The sequence below is a fragment of the Festucalex cinctus genome, chromosome 15, assembly GCF_051991245.1.
Source record: "Festucalex cinctus isolate MCC-2025b chromosome 15, RoL_Fcin_1.0, whole genome shotgun sequence".
NCBI classification, from domain to species: Eukaryota; Metazoa; Chordata; class Actinopteri; order Syngnathiformes; family Syngnathidae; genus Festucalex; species Festucalex cinctus.
In genome coordinates this window covers 1407036-1433362 of record NC_135425.1, presented here as the reverse complement: position 1 = coordinate 1433362, position 26327 = coordinate 1407036, and the positions used below count along the sequence as shown (strand labels likewise).

The following is a 26327-nucleotide window of genomic DNA, read 5'->3' as shown; positions in this document are numbered from 1 at the left end:
TGCGCGCGAGCCAAAACTCCCGTGACGATCCAATGCATGGATTCAAACGCAGGTATGTCCCACAGCCAACACACCAGCTAAGCTAAAAGCACACTGCAAGTTCTCAGTTTGTGGCTGCCTGTCAACGTATTCAACTAGCATGAGCAGCAGATAGGAGAACTGAGACGTGCCCGCGATTACGTCATCAAACTCAAAATGAACGACAGCCCAAAAAACAAAACAAACAGTAGAGATTCTGTGGTCATCATCGTGTCTCAGATTAAAAAAACAAAAAAAGATGTCATACATTAACCAAAAATTAATGTGATGGCAAAGAAAAACAAAAATTGTTAAAAACAAAAATTGTTGATAAAAAAGGAAGGGCACTTTTGGAAATATTTTTGGATATATTAAGTGGTTAAAATGTGTTTGATAGATTTATTGTTCCATAAGGTGGCTTCATATTTCTTTTGGCTGGACGGTAGGTTTATTTCATGTCTTAAATTTATGTTTCTGAAATACTTCACAATGTGGACATATTCTGTTTAATTGTGTTGGTGTCTTTTTAAAGGTTAAATATTTATATTTCAAATTGAATTATCAGCCTGATCCTGATTTTGAATTAAAAAAAACAAACAAAAAACAATTATAACTGTCAAAAACGACTAATAAATATTTAAACTGATACATTTTTCAGTCATATCGCCCAGCCCTTTGTTCCGGTCCATTTAAATAATTGATTCAATATATAAAAATATAGAAGACATTGTTGTTGTTCTTTTTTAACACATTTGTAGATACTGTAAAAATTTGTGGTGTTTAAGATTAATGTTTACAAACAACAAATGTCACTATAAGTTTTGAATATTGAAATTAATCGTATCGAATCGAAAATTGTATCGTTCCCAAACTTAATCGAACCGTATCGAACCGTTCTGTTCTGAAAGATAATCGTTTTTCAATCGAATCGCAACCTGTGTATTGAGATACATAGCGAATCGGCCTCATGTCAGAGATTCCCACCCCTAATATATATATATATATATATATATATATATATATATATATATATATATATATATATATACACACATATATATATATATATATATATATATATATATATATATATATATATATATATATATATATATATATATATACACACATATATATATATATATATATATATACACACATATATATATATATATATATATATACACACATATATATATATATACACACACATATATATATATATATATATATATATATATACATATATATATATATACACACATATATATATACATACACACACACACAGAGGGTTGTGTCAGGAAAGGCATCCGACTTAAAACTTTGGCCAAACCAAACAAATATATGACTTCCATACTTCGTGGCCTGGGTTAACAACGCCCGCCATCGGTGCTGTTGACCTACAGGGGGCTGGTGGAAATTGGACTACTGTTGGTCGAAGAAGGAGAGGAGGAAGGTGTGTTCGTAGGAAGAAAGAGAAGAGGAACACCACGAGTCTAGGACTTAGAGTAGGAACTTTGAATGTTGGAAGTATGACAGGAAAAGGTAGAGAGCTGGTTGACATGATGCAGAGGAAGAAGGTGGACATACTGTGCGTTCAGGAAACCAGGTGGAAAGGGAGCAAAGCTAGAAGTTTAGGCGCTGGTTTCAAATTGTTCTATCATGGTCTAAATAGGAAGAGAAATGGAGTAGGCATTATCGTAAAGGAGGAGTTTGTTCAGAACGTCCTGGAGGTAAAAAGAGTGTCAGATAGGGTCATGAGCCTGAAACTAGGAATCGAAGGTGTTATGATCAACGTTGTTAGTGGGTATGCGCCACAGGTTGGATGTGAGCTGGAGAGAAGGAGAACTTTTTGTTGGAACTTGATGAAATGATGCAGAGCATCCCTAGAAGTGAGAGAGTTGTCATTGGTGCAGAATTCAATGGACATGTGCAGGAAACAGAGGAGATGAGGAGGGGATGGGCAGGTTTGGTATCCAGGTGAGGAACGCAGGACAGCTGGTGGTTGATTTTACAAAAAGGATGGAAATGGCTGTTGTGAATACTTTCTTCCAGAAGAGGATTTGAAGGTAATTAGAAGGAGATCAGCCACTGCAAAGTACTGGTAGGTGAGAGTGTAGCCAGGTTGTGTGTCGGATGACTCTGGTGGTGAGGAAGACAACGAGGGCAAAGGCAGAGCAGAGGACGAAATGGTGGAAGCTGAAAAAGGAAGAGTGTTGTTTGACTTTCAGGAAGGAGTTGAGAAAAGCTCTGGATGGTCAGAATGTGCTCCCACATGACTGGACAACTACAGCAAATGTGATCAGGCAGACAGGTAGGACAGTGTGTCATCTGGAAGGAAAGGATAAGGAGACTTGGTGGTGCAATCAGGAGGTGCAGAAGTGGATCCAGAGAAAGAGGTTAGCTTAGAAGAAATGGGACACTGAGAGGACTGAAGAAAATAGACAGGAGTACAGGGAAATACAGCGTAAGGTGAAAGTAGAAGTGGCAAAGGCCAAACAAGGGGCTGATGATGACTTGTATGCTCGGTTGGACAGTAAGGAGGGAGAGACTGATCTATACAGGTTGGCAAGGCAAAGAGACAGAGATGGGAAGGACGTGCAGCAGGTTAGGGTAATAAAGGATAGGGATGGAAGAGTGTTGACAAGATGCCAGTAGTGTGATGGGGAAGATGGAAAGAGTACATTGAAGAGTTGATGAATGAGGAAAATGAGAGAGAACGAAGAGTAGAAGGGGTTGACTGTTGTGGACCAGGAAGTGGCAAAGATTAGTATGGATGAAGTGAGAAGGGCATTGAAGAGGATGAGGAGTGGAAAGGCTTATTGGAATCGACTTTCCAGTCAGCAGTTCCTAAAAAATTTCAAGTCAATATCTTTTTCCTAATGTCCTGGTTTCTCTGGACATTTGAAAGATACATGGACCAAAATTTTAAACCAGTTTTTCTCAAAACTAGAGATTTCAACCTGGCAACATTAAGATTGTTGTAACTTTGTCAATTTTTGAGGTACGCCCTACTGTGTCGCCATACTATGATATGAACATCTCAATTTTGATTTATTTTTATTATTTTTTTTTACACGAGGGCCCTTTTGCCAGAGCCGGTCACATATGGAATGTATTTATCTGTATCTTTCAGCAATGGATGGAGTGCCCTTCATGATCTCTGAGAAGTTTTCATGTGCCTCATCAGAAGTAAGTTGTTAAAATCCTTTGCTGTACCAGGACAACAGCTATTTTTCATGTGCTATACAACCCCTAGCAAAAAGTATGGAATCACCAGTCTTGGACGAGCACTCACGCAGACGTTTTATTCTGTAGATCAAACTCAGATAAAAAGCATGAAACAGTTGTAAGGTCATTCCAAAGTGCAACATCTTGGCTTTCAGAAACACTAAAAGAAATGAAGAAAAAACATTGTGCTGTCAGTAAATGTTTTATAGAGCAAGTGCAGAGAAATTCATATGGAATCACACCATTCTGAGGAAACAAATATGGAATCACTCAATTTTGAGCAGAAAATAAGGACACACCCAGTCAATTTCCTTTCCTTAATTGGGCACCTGCCTCAATTTACATCTGCTCATTAGTCAGCAGTTAAAACAGTGCAGTTATCACACCTTGGAGGGCTGCCGGACCAAGTGGATTGGCAAGAATCATGGCTCCAACAAGGGAGATGTCTCTTGAGACCAAAGAGAGGATTATCAAACTTCTTGAAGAAGGAAACTCTACACGTATGGTTGCCAAAGATGTGGGCTGTTTACAGTCAGCTGTGTCGAAGATCTGGACCAAGTACAACCAGCATGGGAAGGTTGTTAAAGTCAAGCGTACTGGTAGACCAAGGAAGACATCTAAGCGTCAAGACAAAGAACTAAAGGTCATTTGTCTTGAAAACAGAAAATGCACAACAAGACAAATGAAGAAGAAATGGGAGGAAGCTGTGACAGAACTGTGCAAAATCGCTTAAAAAAAGGAAACCATCATTGACACTTAAACAAAAACGAACAAGACTGCAATGGGCTAAGGAGAGCAATCATGGACTGTGGATGACTGGATGAAGGTTATCTTCAGTGATGAGTCAGGAATCTGCATTGGACAAGATGATGACTTTGGAACTTTGGTTTGGTACCGTTCCAGCAAGATTTACAAAGAGGACTGCCTAAAGCCTGGTACACATATAATGATTTTTCAAATCTTACATTTTTTTTAATCTTTGTCAGATGCCACACACAAAGATTAAAAATTGGCCATTTAACAGCTTTGCTCGTATTGTATGTGAGGTATTGTATGTGAGAACATAAAGATTATCATCTCAACACTGGTCAAGGTTCCAGTCCTCCATGAGAGACCTCTCACATGATTATACGTCATCTAATCAAAACCGGAAGGGGAAAAAAAAATGAACAACTGAAACAAGCTTGTTGTTTTTGTACATGCGCACTTCCGTCTTTTTCAGTCAGGGCGCCTCTTGATTGGCTACATTCCGTTTGACGTCACAGTTGGTGGCACAGGCGCACTCCGGCGTCCCCGCCGACGTTAAGATTTTTGTCGTAAATATTGAACATGTTCATTATTTAAGATTGTCGGCCCCGACTGGTTTTGGACCCGATTATCGGGACAAATCCACTCTTAACACATCATAAAGATAATCTTATAAGATCATCTTTGTAGCGAAAATGGGTCGTCTTTTTGACAAATCAATAATTGGGATGGTACTGAGGTAAATTGTAATTATCTCAGTAACCTCTAGGGGCACCACGTTAGCTTTGTTTAGTTAATAGGAGCAAACAACGAAAAAATCCTTTCTTTATCAGTCATTCATGTAGCGATAATTGGGTCGTCTTTTGATGAATTAATAATCTGGACGTTACAGAGGTAAATTGTAATTACCTCGATAACCTCTAGGGGCACCACGTTGGTTTGCTTTGGTTAACAGGAGCAAACAACGACCAAAAAACGTTCTTCATCAATCATTCATAATCTAAAGTCACTACACTCAATATTCAGTGGTTGTACTAACAAAAGACTAATAATCCACTTGAAAACACAGATGACTTAGGCGGAATAGAGTTAATAAAAGATGCATTTATTCACGATTGTTACACTACAGTATCAAAACACTGCCTATCTAACTATTCTACCGTCAGAAGAAGGGAAATAAAAGAAAGCTAAGAAAAAACAGGGAAGGAATACGAACGAGTAAGGAAACAGGAAAAGAGAAATTTAACTTGCCAGATATGTGATATGTTTCAAATGTAAGTTGCACACAGTGATATGCCGAATTGGGGATAAAACGTGCACATACGAGTTGAGTGCTGCGTCGAACGAGCAGAAACGGGAGGTCTTTGGAAAAGGGGGAAAAAAATAGTCAATGTTCGTTCAAAAAGGCAAGAAAAATCAAAAAGGGGCTATTCCACAGGTGAGTAAGAGGGCTGCTTGGGGGGCTGACGTAGTTGCGCGGCTCGTCCCTTGATTGGTCGGCGAGATCTTTCTCCGGCGTGGTTGGTTCCGCTGGACCGCCCTAGACTCCAGGTGTTGGAGCTCGGTTCGCTGTGTGCCTGCGTCCGGAGAAGGCCAGCCGTTGGAGGTGAGCTTGCATCGCGGTGGGGCGCCACCGAATAGCAGGTGAGATGCGGTGCGGCTTGGGTGCACAACCTTGAGTCCAGCGGTACGATGCAAGTGTACCACGGGGCCGCAGAACTCGTTGATGGCGGGCAGTCACCGATGGCAAAGAAAAAAAAGGGGCAAAGGAAGTAAAAGAGTCTCTTTGCGGGTCAGCGTTGAAGTTGAGCGCACCTGCTCCGGTGTGGCGAGTGTCTGCTCTCGTGGCAAGTGAGCAGAAAAGGGAAGTCTTTGAAGAAAAAGGGGGAAAAAAAATACTCAATATTTGTTCAAAAAGGCAAAAAAAAATCAACAAAAGGTATTCCACAGGTGGGCCAGTCGGTGCCACTCGGGGGCTGGCGTGGTTAGCGCGGCTCGACTCCCGATTGGTCGGCGAGATCTTTCTCCGAGGTGGTTGGTTCGCTGGGTCGCTTTGGCCAGATGCGAGGAGACGATCGGGTCTCGGCTGTCCAACCCCAGGTAGTTGGAACTCGGGTCCGTTGCGTGCCTGCGTCCAGCAAAGGCAGCCATTGGAGGAGCTTGTACCGCTGTGGGACGCCAGTGAATAGAGGGTGAGATGCGGTGCGGTTTTGACGCACAGCCGGTGCGTGGGAGTCTTGCTGCACGCTGCAAGGGTACCACAGGGCCGCGGAACTCTTCAGCGTCGGGCAGTCACCGAGAGGGAAGAAAAACAAAGATAAAAAAAATAAAAAGGAAAAAACAAAGCAAAGAGTCTCTTTGGGGTCAGTCAGCGTTGGAGGTGAGGTCACCTGCTCCGCTGTGGCGCGCGGTGGTGAGCGCCTGCTCTGGTGGCACTTATTGTCATTGTATAAATGTGTAAAATCTAGTTTTCTTAATATAAATGTCCCTAAGGATAGTTCTGAGTTTCACCATTTGACGGCACTCTTGCTCCATCTAGATGTTAGAGGAGTGGCTCTGGATACTGACTCATGCCAAGTCAGCCTCTAGGCCACTTTGTAGTTGATAACCAGGTCATAAACTTTCTTGTGTTCAGCTAGGTGTATCTCCCAAGTCACAAAAGAACTATCGTACCCTGGTGGTTCTGGCTTAAACAGGAAATCTTTTGCAAATGCTTACATTCCTATGTGATCTGTTAAGTTGCTTCAAAAGACCTTTGTTTGTAGTTGACTGATCAACCACATACCTAATCAAGATTAGGCCCTTCCTGAGCTGTAGAATGTGGTAGAGCTGCATAGAATTTACTTTGGAAGAAGGAAAAATAAAAAAAATAGAGGGTGAACTGCGCCATAGTCGTTACAGATCCCCCTTCGTCAAGAGGGATGAATCTTCAGGATGTCCAGGTGGACAGGTCCAGATGATGCGTGGCCAGGATCAAGGCCATGATCAGACAGCAGGAGTCCCAGTCATGCTCTGCTGCAACACCCAAGACATACCACTGTTGCAACTTTTCCCTACCATCTGCAGGGTTATGTGTATGCAGGGTACATCTGTGTGTGTTCAGGGTGCATCTATGTGTATTCAGTTAACAGTGTTTGTCTGACTAGGTACTGTGTTAGCTAACTGATGGACTCGGATCCCAAAAGCGGCACGGGCCTGGGAAAGACGCAAGAAGACGTGAAATTCCAAAACAAAACTTACTAAGGCTATAAGGCTAGTATCAAATAATGAGTAACTAGGGTAAACGAATAGCAAGTTAAAGAAAAGAGAGAAAACGAGAAAGGGGACTTTCACCTTTTAAAATCCCAAAACCCGAGAGATCCGGTGACGTCATCGAACGGTATGGCCGCTTAGACAGATAGCTCTCCGGCGAATCTAACTCAATCAACCCGTAAAAGCTGTATATTGTTAATTATATTAAAAAACTAAACGCGAGGTACACGGGGAGAATATGGGGGAAAGAGATGGACGTTCGAAACCTGTTAATGAAGAAAGGCAGGGCGAAGAAAGCGTGCTTGCTCCAGATGCTAGCGGCGACGCCGGTGCAAATGCTAACAAGGCCCCAACCCTTCCAGCTACTACACCGATTATGACTGTTTTGGAGGAGCTACGGGATTTCCGTAAAGATTTCCAGGACTTTAAAGCGGAGCTGACCGCTGTAAACCAGCGGATTGTTGAATCTGAAACTCGAATTGACGACGTGGAAGATCGAGTCCAAAATGTGGAGCAAGTTTTAGCCAAGATGCTAAAAGTCATGACCGAACAAGAAAATAAACTAGTGGACCAAGAAAGTAGAGCTCGAAGAGTGAATTTGAGGCTGTACAATGTCCGCGAAGGGGCAGAGAGTGGATCAACGATGGTGGATTATGTGGAGAAATTACTTCGGAGCAGCCTGGACATTCCTCCGAGTATGAATCTCGGCATCGAAAGAGCACACAGAGCGCTGGGCCCTCGACCCAGGCCAATGGAGAAAGGAGAGGAAAAGCCGCGCTCTATAATTGTGGCTTTTGCGCGCTACACTACAAAAGAAGAAGTTCTCCGAAAGGCGTGGACTAAAAAAACAGTCCTCTGGGAAGAGAGGAGAATATATTTTGATCAAGACTATCCTCCGGCCATTCTACAAAGACGTAAGGAGTATGCAGAAGCGAAAGGGGTTTTGAAGCGGCACAACATCAGATTTCAGACCTCATACCCTTACAAATTAAGGGTGTTCTGTGAAAATGGAACCAAGCTATACCAGTCGACGGAGGAGGCAACCACTGACATGATCGCCAGAGGACTGCCGGTTACCAAGGTAACGAAGAGGGAGACCCTGACGGAGCAACTTGCACAGTCTGCGTGGACGGCAACAGGAGGGCGAAAGCGACGCGATGCCGGAGACAAACGTGAAAAGGCCATCCGGGAAAAACTTCAGGTCTACAGGAGGCAGACATCTCCCACCGTTGAAGATGGAGGAAACAAGGACGTTCAAAGCTAGGATGTGGGTAAATATTCCTTCCATCTCTTTTTCTACTAAATGAGGATCAAAATTGGAGAGACAAATGACTTGTGACGGACAGAGCTTTCATGGGGGCCCTTTTTCTCCCGCGAGAAGAGGCCTTTCCCCTATTGACAGTTTTCACTATCTTACTTCAAGGTCATTTAGAAGATACCCCTGCCTTGGATGAACATTTTTTGTTCTTTTTCCTTTGTTCGATCTATTTTTTGTTGACACATTGTGGTGTTTTTGTTATTCTGTTTTGTTTTTTTTGCATCTCAGGGAGTAGACCAATTGTTTGCATATTGATCCATGTTGAATATCTGACTCAAAAACTATGGTTAATGGTCCAGTAAAATTTCTTTCTTTCAATGTGAAGGGGCTGACAAATCCGGTGAAGAGATTTAGAATCTTAACCAAGGTGAAAAAAGAACAAGCACAAGTGATGTTTTTACAAGAGACCCATTTGACTGACAGTGAGCATGAAAAATTAAAGCGGATGGGATTCACAAGTGTGTTTTATTCTTCATACAAGTCGGGCCGGAGACGAGGGGTAGCAATTCTCATTTCAAATAAGTTACATTTTGAAAAAACATTTGAAATGAAAGACAAAGAGGGGAGATTTATATTACTTAGAGGCAGTATAGATCGTAATTTAGTTACGTTTATGAATGCTTATGTACCCCCAGGTAGCGATTTGAGTTTGTATCAGAAAATTATAACCACTATGGTTACTGAAACTAATGGTTGTTTGATATGTGGTGGAGACCTGAACATCCGTATGCGACCAGAACTTGATAGTTCTAATGGGAAGGCTCCAGACAACAGCGGTTTACATAAAACAGTATGTGCACTTTTCGAAGAAGTGGCCTTAATTGACATATGGAGGGATTGTCACCCATCGAGGAGGGACTATACATATTACTCAATACCACATTCTGTTTACACAAGGATAGATTATTTCATAACCTTTTCAAACAACATGGACAGAATTCAGTCATGTGACATGGGTACAATAGATGTTAGCGATCATGCACCCTTGTATTTAACAGTAGATTTTAATTTGTGCCCCAAAATGACTACATGGAAACTAAATTCAAGTATGCTTAAAGATACTATTTTCAAGGAACAAATTAAAAAAGAAATACAAGACTTTCTTGACATTTACGACAATGGTGAGGTCTCACCTCCGATGCTTTGGGATGCACTCAAGGCGGTAGTACGTGGTAAAATTATAGCAATAACTTCATATAAAAAAAAAGGTAAGAAATAGAACATTGGAAGAATTACAGAATAAATTAAAAGAATTGGAAAAGGAACATAAACAGTCTATAACACCGAGCATTTTTGAAGAAATTAAGCAGACCAGGAATGAAATAAATAGTTTGACAACCCAAAATATACAGAAAAAATTAATGTTCCTTAAACAAAAATATTACGAAAGTGGATCTAAATCGCAGAAAATACTAGCATGGAAATTGAAAAAGAAGATTTCTGAAAATACAGTAACGAAAATTAAAGACCCCAGGACACAAAATATTAAAAATAAATTACAAGATATTCATAAAGCATTTGAATCATTTTATAAATCATTGTTTTCAAAAGTCCAGGGAGGTAATGACAAAGAAATTGATAGATTGCTACACTCATTGAATCTCCCAACTCTGACTGAAGAGCAAAATAGAAAACTGACAGCAGATATATCAGAAGTTGAACTTGGGAAGGCCATTGGTCGGTTAAAGTCGAACACCTCACCAGGTTCAGACGGCTATACAGCTCAGTGGTATAAGGAATTGAAAACAGAGCTATGCCCTATACTACTTTCAACATTTAACTGGGTTATGAAGAAGGCACAAATACCACCAAGTTGGAAAGAGGCAATTATTACAGCAATACCAAAGGAAGGCAAAGACAAAATTGAGTGCAGCTCATATAGACCAATTTCAATTCTCAACACAGATTATAGGTTATTCACCACTAGAATAGCTAGGCGGATGGAGGAATTTTTACCACAGCTGATAAATAATGACCAAACGGGCTTTATAAGAAACCGGCAGACACACGATAATATACGTAGAACTCTTCATGTTACAAATCATTTACAAAAGAATACAATGGAAGCATTACTTATAAGTGTTGACGCTGAAAAAGCTTTTGATTCTGTCAGATGGAACCTTCTTTATAGAACACTGTACAAATTTGGGTTTAATGACTCAATCATTCAACTTATTGAGGGATTATACACTGGCCCAACTGCAAGAATAAAAATTAATGGTTACTTGTCAAACAGTTTTGGGCTGGAAAGAGGCACACGGCAGGGTTGCCCATGCTCACCACTTTTATTTGCATTGTATCTAGAACCTTTAGCCCAATCTATAAGACAAAACACGCATATTAAGGGTGTAACAGTCGGTGGCAGGGAACACAAGTTGGCCTGCTATGCAGACGACATTTTGATTTACTTGGGACAGCCTACTATCTCCCTTCCCAAAGTTGTGCAGCAATTTGAACAATACGGCTGGCTATCTGGATATAAGATAAATATAAATAAAACTCAAACACTTTCATACAATTACAATCCACCAGTGGAGATAACTTCTAAATATCCTAAGAGGTGGCAAGCTGAATCCTTGAAATATTTGGGCATCATAATCCCGAAAGATCAGAAAAAACTTTAAGAATATAATTATATTCCACTGAGTAGAAAGATAAATGAAGATTTGAAACGGTGGAATTTAATTCCCTATTTATCATTATATTCACGGATTGAATCAATCAAAATGGTTGTCTTACCAAGACTACTTATCTTTTTCAGACTTTGCCAGTACAGATTGATCTAAACCAATTTAACGAATGGGACAAAATGATATCAAGATATGTATGGCAGGGGAAAAAATCGAGGGTGTCTTTTAAGACTTTGCAATTAGCAAAAGAGAAGGGAGGATGGGGTCTCCCATCTTTGAAGAATTATTATATATCAATACTACATAGACAGAGTAGAAAACCCATGGGTGCAATGCACTCTTACCATTTGGAAAGGCATAGTAAAGGAGTATAATTTGAAAAAAGATATTGTAATGTTAAAATGATTTGCCTATGACTGATTTTTTACCAAACAAAATGGATACCCGTTTTAAAACCTGGACTCATAAAGGGATAACAACTTTGAGTAAATTGATTCAGGATGGGAAAGTGGTCAGTTTTGAGACAATTGCACATAAATATTCTTTGGAAAGGCAGGATTTTTATCGATATTTGCAATTACGTCACTATATAGACAAAAGAATAAGGATTTATTGCAACTATTTAGAAATTCTTACAATGGAAAGACAAATACTAAGCTTATTTCCTTCTGGTACAGATGGCTAACAAGTCATAATACACATTTAACTAAACATGTGAGAACAAAGTGGGAGAAAGACGCGGGAATAAGCATATCAGAAGAGGAATGGACTACAACATGGAAGCTTGTGTGGAAATCAACCAACTCCTACAAATGGAAAGAATTTGGATGGAAAACTTTAATAAGGTACTTTATCACACCATGTCAGACTACACACTACGTTGGATCCCCTTCTACGTGTTGGAGAAAGTGTGGAGCTCAACGAGCAAATCATTTTCATATACTATGGGACTGTCCACTCATTAGACACTACTGGAAGGAAATTCATGGTGCACTACAAGACATTTTTGATTGTGTCTTTCCATTTGGAATGAAGACTGTGTATTTTGGATGTCTATTTCAGGATTGGAGTAGAAAAGATAAATATTTACTAGGTACTTTATTGATTGCAAGCAAAAAAACGATAACAAAAAAATGGTTATCACCGGATATCCCTGATATGTCAACATGGTGGGATATAGTAACAAATATTTACGAAATGGAAAGATTAACATCAATTGTGAATCAGAACCATGGTTGGTTTGAGAAATGTTGGGAAAAATGGTTACGGTACATTAAAATAAAAAATCCCACTTTAATTCTAAACTAGGATAATCTGGAAAATATTTCTGGTCACTCCCTGATGTTCTTGATGCTATATTGGTTATATTGTTTAGTATTTTTTTTTCTTATTAGGGCCAGAGCAGCGACCGCTGCGAGGTCCCTATTGTTTTTGTAAAAAATATGATTATTATTATTATTAGGGCCCGAGCAGCGACCGCTGCGAGGTCCCTATTGTTTTTCGTTCGAATTATTATTATTATTATTATTATTATTATTATTATTATTATTATTATTATTATTATTATTCTCCGTAAACGATCGCATTTTTGAGGACCTAAACATTCACGAAAACTCACCAAACTTTGCACACTCCTCAGGCCCGGCGAAAAATTTGATATTATGAAGTCGTCATAACAGCGCGACTCTATAGCGCCCCCTAGCGTAGAAAAATAACAACCAAGCCCGGCACGTTTGAGCTAGAGCAACGAAAATTGGCAGGCACGTGAAGCACCCCGAGACGCACAAAAAAAGTCTATTGGGACCATGTAGCTAAAATGTACAGGAAGTGAGCTATGAATTTTTTAATGTCCAATTTTGGCCTATTTTGGCACATTCATTGTGGTCATACTTTTTCCCCCTTTGCAAATATTTTTCAGCCAATTAACTTCAAACTTGGCATTTATCATCTCAAGACCTGAGAGAACAACTGGGCAAAAAATCTTGCCTTTTCGAAATACTATATGATGGGGGCGGGGCATCAAATATTGCCTTTAAAATTTCATTTGTCCAGAAAGAGCAAATGCTTAATAACTCCCATGTTCAAGCTCCAAAAAATCTCAAACTTCTCAGGCAACGTAATAGTCACGGCCTGAAAACATCTATATGATAAAATTCAGCTATACATATAGCGCCACCTAGTGGTAACAATAAATGTCATACTTTACGTTTTTAGCTACTGCGCTGAGCTCATTGAAGGGATCCAGTTGAAAATTGGTCAGAAAAGCCTTAAGATGTTGATCATGCCCCACACCGAATATTGTAACTTTTCGCCAAAGGGCGTGGCCGCTACGGTGCCGCAAAGTCTAAAGATTTTTCGTGACAATAAAAGCAGCATTAACTTGACCGAGATGATCCTATCTTCTCAAAATTTCACACATTTGATGAGAGTCCAGCCCTAAAGACATCTATGAACTTCTATTTCATCTTACTGATAGCGCCACCTAGTGGCAATTTTTTTTCTTACGAATTTTCTTCTACGTTTTTCTCCAAACACGTTAACTGGACCTACCTCATATTTGCTCAGATGAGGGATTCGGCCTTCATGATGTCACAACACGAAGTTTGTGAGTTTTCGCGAATCGCTGTGGGCGTGGCTAAGCACTGTTCGCCAAGAAAACAACGCCAGTTTTGAGGGTCTAAACATGCGCAGAAACTCATGAAACTTGGCACACACATCTGGCCTGGTAAAATGAACAATATTTTATTGTTGATTGTGCTATTTTTACAAAAATGACTCAATAGCGCCCCCTAGGAATTTTTAATGAAGCAGCCCCGGTTGTACGTTTAAGCAAGATCTACGAAAATTTTTAGGTGTATGAGGGAGCCCAAGACCTACAAAAAAGTCTCTTGGACCCATGTGCTAAAATGAACAGGAAGTGAGCTACGAATTTTTGAATGTCCCATTTTTTACGATTTTTGCACATTCACAGGGGGCAGACTTTTGCCCACTTCTCCTACACGTTTCATCTGACTGAGTTAAGACTTGACCTGGACCATGTCAAGACCTGAGCCAACGACAGGGGGAAAAATCTTGACTTTTCGAAATACTATATGATGAAGGCGGGGCATCAAAATTTGTGTTTCGCACTGAAAAAGGATATGCTTAATAACTCCCCGGTACATGCTCCAAAAAATCCCAAACTTGACATGTATGTTTATCGTCAAGGCCTGAAGCTATCTCTATGACAACATTCAGTTACATATGCAGCGTCACCTAGCCCTTGAGGCATAAAAAAAAAATACCCCACATACGGTATTTTGTACAAAAAATGTAAACTCATTCTAAGTGTGATAACTAAGTCATTTATGAATATTCTTTTAGTTTCCACCACTCAAAATGTTCACTGGCATCAGACTTATCCAAACATATATATTTTTTTATTTATTTTTGATAGCCTCTGTGGACATTAAAAGCAATATCGTGAATGAAGGATATGCATAATAACTCCACGGTACATGCTCCAAAAAAAATCCCACACTTGACATGTATGCTTATAATCAAGGCCTAAAGGTATCTCTATGACAACATTCAGTTATAAATACAGCGCCACCTAGCCCTTGAGGCATAATATATATAAAAAAAAACAACACATACGGTATTTTGTACAAAAAATTTAAACTCATGCTAAGTGTGATAACTAAGTCATTTATGAATATTCTTTTAGTTTCCACCACTCAAATTGTTAACTGGCTTCACACCGATCCAAACGTATGTACATTTTGTTTTATTCATTTTTGATTGCCCCTTTGGACAATAAAAGTAACATTGTGCAATGAGTACAACGAGCGATGATGTATATATACACTTTTACAAAAAATACCAATCAGGGCAACTCGTTGCCTAAAAATAAATAAAGACGCTGATTTTTGCAGGTCTTAACAATCACCAAAACCCATTGAGCTTGACACACACTGGCAAAAAAAATATTCTACATGTAAATGTTTATTATGCCATTTTCAAAGAAATTTTGCTTCCAATATGCCAGTACCCCAACGTGCCAGTACCCTAACGTGCAAGTACCCCAACGTGCAAGGACCCCAACGTGGCCCGGGCTGCGAGGGCCCTTTATAGCTGGTCGCAGCTCTAGTTATTCTTCTTCTTCTTCTTCTTCTTCTTCTTCTTCTTTATTCTCCGCAAACAATCGCGATTTTGGGTACCTAAATATTCACGAAAACTCACCGAACTTTGCACACTCCTCAGGTCCGGCGAAAAATTTGATATTATGAAGTCGTTATAACAACGCGACTCTATAGCGCCCCCTAGCGTAGAAAAAATAAAAACCAAGCCCGGCACGTTTGAGCTAGAGCAACGAAAATTGGCAGGCACGTGTAGCACCCCGAGACGCACAAAAAAGTCTATTGGGACCATGTAGCTAAAATGTACAGGAAGTGAGCTATGAATTTTTTAATGTCCAATTTTGGCCTATTTTGGCACATTCACTGTGGTCATGCTTTTTCCCCCTTTGCAAACATTTTTCATCCAATTGACTTCAAACTTGGCATTTATCATCTCAAGACCTAAGAGAACAGCTGGGCAAAACATCTTGCCTTTTCGAAATACTATATGACGGGGGCGGGGCATCAAATATTGCCTTTAAAATTTCATTTGTCCAGAAAGAGCAAATGCTTAATAACTCCCATGTTCAAGCTCCAAAAAATCTCAAACCTCTCAGGCAACGTAATAGTCACGGCCTGAAAACATCTATATGATAAAATTCAGTTATACATATAGCGCCACCTAGTGGTTACAATAAATGTCATACTTTACGTTTTTAGCTACTGTGCTGAGCTTGTTGAAGGGATCCATTTGAAAATTGGTCAGAAAAGCCTTAAGATGTTGATCATGCCCCACACCGAATATTGTAACTTTTCGCCAAAGGGCGTGGCCGCTACGGTGACGCAAAGTCTGAAGATTTTTCGTGAAAATAAAAGCTGCATTAACTTGACCGAGATGATCCTATCTTCTCAAAATTTCACACATTTGATGAGAGTCCAGCCCTAAAGACATCTACTGACTTATATTTCATCTAACTGATAGCGCCACCTAGTGGCAATTTTTTTTCTTACGAATTTTCTTCTACGTTTTTCTCCAAACACGTTAACTGGACCTACCTCATATTTGCTCAGATGAGGGTTTCGGCCTTCATGATGTCACAACACGAAGTTTGTGAGTTTTCGCGAATTGCTGTGGGTGTGGCTAAGCGCTGTTAGCCAAGAAAACAACGCCAGTTTTGAGGGTCTAAACATGCACAGAAACTCATGAAACTTGGCACACACATCTGGCCTGGTAAAATGAGCAATATTTTATTGTTGATTGTGCTATTTTTACAAAAATGACTCAATAGCGCCCCCTAGAAGTTTTTAACGAAGCAGCCCCGGTTGTACGTTTAAGCAAAAACGACGAATATTTTTAGGTGTATGAGGGAGCCCAAGACCTACAAAAAAGTCTCTTGGACCCATATGCTAAAATGAACAGGAAGTGAGCTACGAATTTTTTAATGTCCCATTTTTGACAATTTTTGCACATTCACAGGGCGCAGACTTTTGCCCACTTCTCCTACACGTTTCATCTGACTGAGTTAAGACTTGACCTGGACCATGTCAAGACCTGAGCCAACGACAGGGGGAAAAATCTTGACCTTTCGAAATACTATATGATGAAGGCGGGGCATCAAAATTTGTGTTTCGCACTGAAAAAGGATATGCTTAATAACTCCCCGGTACATGCTCCAAAAAATCCCAAACTTGACATGTATGTTTATCGTCAAGGCCTGAAGCTATCTCTATGACAACATTCAGTTATATATGCAGCGCCACCTAGCCCTTGAGGCATAAAAAAAAAATACCCCACATACGGTATTTTGTACAAAAAATGTAAACTCATTCTAAGTGTGATAACTAAGTCATTTATGAATATTCTTTTAGTTTCCACCACTCAAAATGTTCACTGGCATCAGACTTATCCAAACATATATATATTTTTATTTATTTTTGATAGCCTCTGTGGACATTAAAAGCAATATCGTGAATGAAGGATATGCTTAATAACTCCCCGATACATGCTCCAAAAAAAATCCCACACTTGACATGTATGCTTATAATCAAGGCCTGAAGGTATCTCTATGACAACATTCAGTTATAAATACAGCGCCACCTAGCCCTTGAGGCTTATATAAAAAAAAAGAAAAAATACCCCACATACGGTATTTTGTACAAAAAATGTACACTCATTCTAAGTGTGATAACTAAGTCATTTATGAATATTCTTTTAGTTTCCACCACTCAAATTGTTCACTGGCTTCACACCGATCCAAACGTATGTACGTTTCCATTTTGTTTTATTCATTTTTGATTGCCCCTTTGGACAATAAAAGTAAACATTGTGCAATGAGTACAACGAGCGATGATGTGTATATACACTTTTACAAAAAAATACCAATCAGGGCAACTCATTGCCTAAAAATAAATAAGGACGCTGATTTTTGCAGGTCTTAACAATCACCAAAATCCGTTGAGCTTGACAGACACTGGAAAAAAAAATATTCTACATGTAAACGTTTATTATGCCATTTTCAAAGAAATTTTGCTTCCAATATGCCAGTACCCCAACGTGCCAGTACCCCAACGTGCAAGTACCCCAACGTGCAAGGACCCCAACGTGGCCCGGGCTGCGAGGGCCCTTTATAGCTGCTCGCAGCTCTAGTTAGGGCCCGAGCAGCTACCGCTGCGAGGTCCCTATTGTTTTTCGATCGGATTATTATTATTATTATTATTAGGGCCCGAGCAGCGAACGCTGCGAGGTCCCTATTGTTTTTCGTTCGAATTATTATTATTATTATTAGGGCCCGAGCAGCGACCGCTGCGAGGTCCCTATTGTTTTTCAAGGAATTCTTATTATTTAGGGCCCGAGCAGCGACCGCTGTGAGGTCCCTATTGTTCCTGAAGGAATTCTTATTAGGGCCCGAGCAGCGGCGGCGGCGGTGCCGCTGCGAGGCCCTATTGTTTTTGTAGGAATTCTTCTTATTAGGGCCCGAGCAGCGGCGGCGGCGGTGCCGCTGCGAGGCCCTATTGTTTTTGTAGGAATTCTTCTTCTTATTATTATTATTCTTATTCTTATTATTCTTCTCCGCAAACAATCGCATTTTTGAGACACTAAACGTGACCGAAAACTCACCAAACTTTACACGCACATCAGGCCTGGCGAAAAATTTTGTATTTTAAAGTCGCCATACATGATAACAGAAAAATGGCTCCTTAGCGCCCCCTACATAGGTTAAACGGATCCCTGTCCCGCTACGATTGTCCGACGGCTATGAAAATTGTGTGGCACCTGTAGCACATCCCAATGAACAAAAACCTCTTTGAAGTGTGTACCCTAAAATAGACAGAAAGTGAGGTATGAGTATTTAAATGTCCAATTTTTGCCAATTTTTGCACATTTACAGGGGTCATACTTTTGCCCGCTTCTCCTACACGGTTAACCCGATTGACTTCAAACTTGGGATGTACCATCTCAACACCTGGGACAACATCATTGTGAAAAATGAAAAGTTTTTGATATACTATATGACGGCGGCGGCGCATCAAATTTAGAGTTTAAAAATTCTTACTTCACGAAGCATTGCCGGTTGTACGTTTAATCTAGAGCTACGAAAATTGGTACACATATGTAACAGGCTATGACCTACAAAAAACTCTTTTTGAACCATATGCTAAACCTAACAGGAAGTCCACCATTTTGATTTATTTTGGAACGTGTTGCCATTTTTTTGCCCATTTCATTGGGGTCTTATTTTAACGAACTCCTCCTACAGTGTTTATCCGATCATCTTCAAACTTGGTGTGATTCATCTTAAGATGTTGAAGATGAAAAGTTATTGAAAGCTTTGTATTTCGTCGCACGCTGTTGTCATGGCATGCACTGTTTTTAAAGGAAAAAAAATATCCTTAAAGAAGCATTCCCATTTGTACGAAGCAGCTAGAGCTACGAAAATTTGTAGACATATGTAACAGCCCAAGATGTACAAAAAAGTCTCTTGGTGCCCTGTGCTAAACCCAACAGGAAGTCCCCCAGGGGCCGGGCATCACATTTTGAGCTAAAAAACTCCTCTTTAACAAAGCATACCCGGCTGTACGTTTCACCTAGAGTTACCAAAATTTGTAGAGGTATATAACAGCCCTCGAGGTACAAAAAACTCTTTTTGAACCATGTGCTAAACCTAACAGGACGTCCGCCATTTTGATTTACTTTGGAATGTGTTGCCATTTTTTGGGCCATTTCATAGCGGTCATATTTTAACGAACTCCTCCTACAGAGTTTATCCGATCATCTTCAAACTTGGTGTGACTCATCTTAAGATGTTGAGGATGAAAAGTTATTGAAAGCTCTTTATTTCGTCGCACGCTGTTGTCGTGGCATGCACTTTTTGCAAAGGAAAAAAATCCTTCTTAATGAAGCATTCCCAGTTGTACGAAGTAGCTAGAGCTACAAAAATTTGTAGACATATGTAACAGCCCACAATGTACAAAAAAGTCTCTTGGTGCCATGTGCTAAACCCAACAGGAAGTCCCCCAGGGGCCGGGCATCACATTTTGAGCTAGAAAACTCCTCTTTAACGAAGCATTCCCGGTTGTACGTTTCACCTAGCGCGATGATAATTTGCAGGCATACATAAGAGCCCACGATGTACAAAAAAGTCTCTTGGAACCATGTGCTAAACAAAACAGGAAGTCTGCCATTTTGATTTACGATGGGATTTGTTGCCATTTTTTGTGGCCTTTTTCAGGGGTCATATTTTAACGAACTCCTCGTACAAAGTTCATCCGACCGTCTTCAAACTTGGTGTGTTTCATCTTAAGATGTTTAAGATGCAAAGTTATCGAAAGTTTTTTATTTTGTCGCACGCTGCTGCTATAGCGATGCATTGTTTGCCAAGTAAAGTGCTGCTTTGTTTTTTTATCTATACATGTGTGAAAACTCATGAAACTTTGCAAACACATCAGACTTGTCATGAACATGAATTTTTAGAGATTTATTGTGCAATTTGCAATAAATAGCGCCCTCTAGACATTTTTATGAAGTATTTCCGATTGTATGATTCTGCTAGATTTGTGAAAATTAGGACAGACCCCTATCAGCCTAATACCTACAAAAAAGTATTATGTAGCCATTTGCCAAACCAAAGAGGAAGTCCGCTATTTTGATTTTATTTTGGGAATTATACATCATTTTTGGCCTCTTTCATTAAACTTTGCACAGACAAGGCATGGAAAAAAATAACATTTTAAATGGTCCTTGTTCCATGTAACAGTACCCCAACGTGCCAGTACCCTGACGTGCAAGTAACCCAACGTTGTGCTCAATAGCGCCCTTTATGCATTTTTATGGAGCATTTCCAATTGTATGATTCAAGCGATACACAACTAAAGATGACTTGACCTAGATTTGTGAAAACTGGGAGGCATACCTATTAGCTTAAGACCTACAAAAAGTATTCTGTAGCCGTATGCTAAACCTAAAAGGAAGTCCGCCATTTAGAATTTATTTTGGGAATTGCACACCATCTTTGGCCTTTTGCACTCACAAAGCTTGTCAAAAACATTTTAGATGGTCCTTGTCCGATTTGACAGTACCCCAACGTGCCAGTACCCCGACGTGCAAGTACCCCAACGTGGCCCGGGTTGCGAGGGCCCTTTATAGCTGCTCGCAGCTCTAGTTATTATTCTTTTTCTTCTCCGCAAACAATCGCATTTTTGAGACACTAAACGTGAACGAAAACTCACCAAACTTTACACGCACATCAGGCCTGGCGAAAAATTTGATATTTTAAAGTCGCCATACATGATAACAGAAAAATGGCTCCTTAGCGCCCCCTACATAGGTTAAACGGATCCCTGTCCCGCTACGATTGTCCGACGGCTATGAAAATTCTGTGGCACCTGTAGCACATCCCAATGAACAAAAACCTCTTTGAAGTGTGTACCCTAAAATAGACAGAAAGTGAGGTATGAGTATTTAAATGTCCAATTTTTGCCAATTTTTGCACATTTACAGGGGTCATACTTTTGCCCGCTTCTCCTACACGGTTAACCCGATTGACTTCAAACTTGGGATGTAGCATCTCAACACCTGGGACAACATCATTGTGAAAAATGAAAAGTTTTTGATATACTATATGACGTCGGCGGCGCAACAAATTTAGAGTTTAAAAATTCTTACTTCACGAAGCATTGCCGGTTGTACGTTTAATCTAGAGCTACGAAAATTGGTTCACATATGTAACAGGCTATGACCTACAAAAAACTCTTTTTGAACCATATGCTAAACCTAACAGGAAGTCCACCATTTTGATTTATTTTGGAACGTGTTGCCATTTTTTTGGCCATTTCATTGGGGTCTTATTTTAACGAACTCCTCCTACAGTGTTTATCCGATCATCTTCAAACTTGGTGTGATTCATCTTAAGATGTTGAAGATGAAAAGTTATTGAAAGCTTTGTATTTCGTCGCACACTGTTGTCATGGCATGCACTGTTTTTAAAGGAAAAAAAATATCCTTAAAGAAGCATTCCCATTTGTACGAAGCAGCTAGAGCTACGAAAATTTGTAGACATATGTAACAGCCCAGGATCTACAAAAATGTCTCTTGGTGCCATGTGCTAAACGCAACAGGAAGTCCCCCAGGGGCCGGGCATCACATTTTGAGCTAAAAAACTCCTCTTTAACAAAGCATACCGGCTGTACGTTTCACATAGAGTTACCAAAATTTGTAGAGGTATATAACAGCCCTCGAGGTACAAAAAACTCTTTTTGAACCATATGCTAAACCTAACAGGACGTCCGCCATTTTGATTTACTTTGGAATGTGTTGCCATTTTTTTGGGCCATTTCATAGGGGTCATATTTTAACAAACTCCTCCTACAGAGTTTATCCGATCATCTTCAAACTTGGTGTGATTCATCTTAAGATGTTGAAAATGAAAAGTTATTGAAAGTTTTTTATTTCGTCACACGCTGTTGTCGTGGCATGCAATTTTTGCAAAGGAAAAAAAATCTTATTAATGAAGCATTCCCAGTTGTACGAAGCAGCTAGAGCGACGAAAAATTTTAGACATATGTAACAGTCCAGGATGTACAAAAAAGTCTCTTGGTGCCATGTGCTTAACCTAACAGGAAGTCCCCCAGGGGCCGGGCATCACATTTTGAGCTAAAAAACTCCTCTTTAACGAAGCATTCCCGGTTGTACGTTTCACCTAGCGCTATGATAATTTGCAGGCATACATAAGAGCCCATGATGTACAAAAAAGTCTCTTGGAACCATGTGCTAAACCAAACAGGAAGTCTGCCATTTTGATTTATGATGGGATTTGTTGCCATTTTTTGTGGCCTTTTTCAGGGGTCATATTTTAACGAACCCCTCCTACAAAATTTATCCGACTGTCTTCAAACTTGGTGTGTTTCATCTTAAGATGTTTAAGATGCAAAGTAATCTAAAGTTTTTTATTTTGTAACACGCTGTTGCCATAGCAATGCATTGTTTGTCAAGTGCTGCTTTTTTTTTTTATACACTTGAAAACTCATGAAACTTTGCAAACACATCAGACTTGTCATGAACATGAATTTTCAGAGATTTATTGTGCAATTTGCAATAAATAGCGCCCTCTAGACATTTTTATGAAGCATTTCCGATTGTATGATTATGCTAGACCTACAAAAAAGTATTATGTAGCCATTTGCCAAACCAAAGAGGAAGTCCGCTATTTTGATTTTATTTTGGGAATTATACATCATTTTTGGCCTTTTTCATTAAACTTTGCACAGACAAGGCATGGAAAAAACTAACATTTTAAATGGTCCTTGTTCCATGTAACAGTTGTCAAGTGCTGCTTTTTTTTTTTTTTTATACACATGAAAACTCATGGAACTTTGCAAACACATCAGACTTGTCATGAACATGAATTTTCAGAGATTTATTGTGCAATTTGCAATAAATAGCGCCCTCTAGACCTTTTTATGAAGCATTTCCGATTGTATGATTATGCTAGACCTACAAAAAAGTATTATGTAGCCATTTGCCAAACCAAAGAGGAAGTCCGCTATTTTGATTTTATTTTGGGAATTATACATCATTTTTGGCCTTTTTCATTCAACTTTGCACAGACAAGGCATGGAAAAAACTAACATTTTAAATGGTCCTTGTTCCATGTAACAGTTGTCAAGTGCTGCTTTTTTTTTTTTTTATACACATGAAAACTCATGAAACTTTGCAAACACATCAGACTTGTCATGAACATGAATTTTCAGAGATTTATTGTGCAATTTGCAATAAATAGCGCCCTCTAGACATTTTTATGAAGCATTTCCGATTGTATGATTATGCTAGACCTACAAAAAAGTATTATGTAGCCATTTGCCAAACCAAAGAGGAAGTCCGCTATTTTGATTTTATTTTGGGAATTATACATAATTTTTGGCCTTCTTCATTAAACTTTGCACAGACAAGGCATGGAAAAAACTAACATTTTAAATGGTCCTTGTTCCATGTAACAGTACCCCAACGTGCCAGTACCCTGACGTGCAAGTAACCCAACGTTGTGCTCAATAGCGCCCTCTATGCATTTTTATGGAGCATTTCCAATTGTATGATTCAAGCGATACACAACTAAAGATGACTTGACCTAGATTTGTGAAAACTGGGAGGCATACCTATTAGCTTAAGACCTACAAAAAGTATTCTGTAGCCGTATGCTAAACCTAAAAGGAAGTCCGCCATTTTGAATTTATTTTGGGAATTGCGCACCATATTTTGCGTTTTGATTAAACTTTGCACACACAAGGCTTGTCAAAAACATTTTAGATGGTCCTTGTCCTATTTGACAGTACCCCAACGTGCCAGTACCCCGACGTGCAAGTACCCCAACGTGGCACGCCTTTGCTGTAGCGATGCATTGTTTGCAAAGAATTGTTTTTTTTATATGATTCAGCTAGATGTGTGAATATTGGGAGGCATACCTATCAGCCGAATACCTCGACAAAGCATTCCATAGCAATGTGAACAAACACAAAAAGCATGGCAAAACATTTACAATTTAGACGGTTTCTTATGAAACAGTACCCTAACGTGCCAGTACCACGACGTGCAAATACCCCAACGTGGCACGGGTTGCGAGGGCCCTTTATAGCTGCTCGCAGCTCTAGTTATTATTATTATTCTTTTTCTCCGTAAACAATCGCATTTTTGAGTACCTAAACATTCACGAAAACTCACCAAACTTTGCACACTTCTCAGGCCCGGCGAAAAATTTGATATTATGAAGTCGTCATAACAACGCGACTCTATAGCGCCCCCTAGCGTAGAAAAATAAAAACCAAGCCTGGCACGTTTGAGCTAGAGCAACGAAAATTGGCAGGCACGTGTAGCACCCCGAGACGCACAAAAAAGTCTATTGGGACCATGTAGCTAAAATGTACAGGAAATGAGCTATGAATTTTTTTATGTCCAATTTTGGCCTATTTTGGCACATTCACTGTGGTCATGCTTTTTCCCCCTCTGCAAACACTTTTCATCCAATTCACATCAAACTTGGCATTTATCATCTCAAGACCTGAGAGAACAACTGGGCAAAAAGTCTTGCCTTTTCGAAATACTATATGATGGGGGCGGGGCATCAAATATTGTCTTTAAAATTTCATTTGTCCAGAAAGAGCAAATGCTTAATAACTCCCATGTTCAAGCTCCAAAAAATCTCAAACTTCTCAGGCAACGTAATAGTCACGGCCTGAAAACATCTATATCAGGGGTGTCAAACTCATATTAACTCAGGGGCCGCATGGAGGAAAATATATTATTAAGTGGGCCGAATCGGTAAAATAATGGTATATAACTTAAAATCAATTGCGGCCATTTATACGCAAAATTTCGTGGACCAGCCCTAAATTATGGAGTTCAACTGTCATTATATTGTTTAAAAAAATAACACTAATGCAAATGAAACGCGGCAACATATTGCCTGTATGAGTTCTGGGCGTGTTAAATCTACCTGTTTTGCATATATATAGTTCCCAGAATGCACTGTGTGGCACAGTTAATGAAGTTATAAGGACGTTAATGGGTTAGGGTTAGCTTAACCCCCCTAACCCTAACCCTGTCATATATGTATTTGTGTTACCAGTAATTGAATTTGTGTCATATTAACCTATTTATGTTGGTCTATGATTAAAAAAAAAAAAGTTGTTTTTTTTTGTCTTTTTTTAAACAAACCATAACTTTTAAGTTGTGTGTAAAATAATGACTTCCAGGGCAATTCCGTGTACAAGTTACATTAACCATCTGAGGACTGCTTGTGAAATTACAAATTTATATATTTTCTTGTTATGGCTGGCTGATTAATTGGTCCGACGTTCCAATTTTTTTTTTTTTTTTTTTTTTTTAATTTACAAAGTCGTCTCGCGGGCCGGATTAAACCCCTTTGCGGGCCTGATCCGGCCCGCGGGCCGTATGTTTGACACCCCTGATCTATATGATAAAATTCAGTTATACATATAGCGCCACCTAGTGGTGACAATAAATGTCATACTTTACGTTTTTAGCTACTGCGCTGAGCTCGTTGAAGGGATCCAGTTGAAAGTTGGTCAGAAAAGCCTTAAGATGTTGATCATGCCCAACACCGAATATTGTAACTTTTCGCCAAAGGGCGTGGCCGCTACGGTGCCGCAAAGTCTGAAGATTTTTCGTGACAATAAAAGCTGCATTTACTTGACCGAGATTATCCTATCTTCTCAAAATTTCACACATTTGATGAGAGTCCAGCCCTAAAGACATCTATGAACTTATATTTCATCTTACTGATAGCGCTACCTAGTGGCAATTTTTTTTCTTACGAATTTTCTTGTACATTTTTCTCCAAACACGTTAACTGGACCTACCTCATATTTGCTCAGATGAGGGTGTCGGCCTTCATGCTGTCACAACACGAAGTTTGTGAGTTTTCGCGAGTCGCTGTGGGCGTGGCTAAGCGCTGTTCGCCAAGAAAACAACGCCAATTTTGAGGGCCTAAACTGGCACAGAAACACACGAAACTTGGCACA

General features: G+C 39.7%; 1 protein-coding gene across 5 annotated transcripts in view; it reads left to right on the top strand.

Annotated features, from left to right (window-relative positions):
- The window catches only part of mvb12ba (multivesicular body subunit 12Ba), a 440949-nt gene that overhangs the window by 342266 nt on the left and 72356 nt on the right, over window positions 1-26327 (top strand). For all 5 annotated transcript variants that reach the window (XM_077498197.1, XM_077498198.1, XM_077498195.1 and 2 more), the window contains one exon: window positions 3158-3213. In XM_077498197.1, the coding sequence (XP_077354323.1) occupies window positions 3158-3213 (56 nt within the window). The remainder of the gene's footprint in view (window positions 1-3157; window positions 3214-26327) is intronic.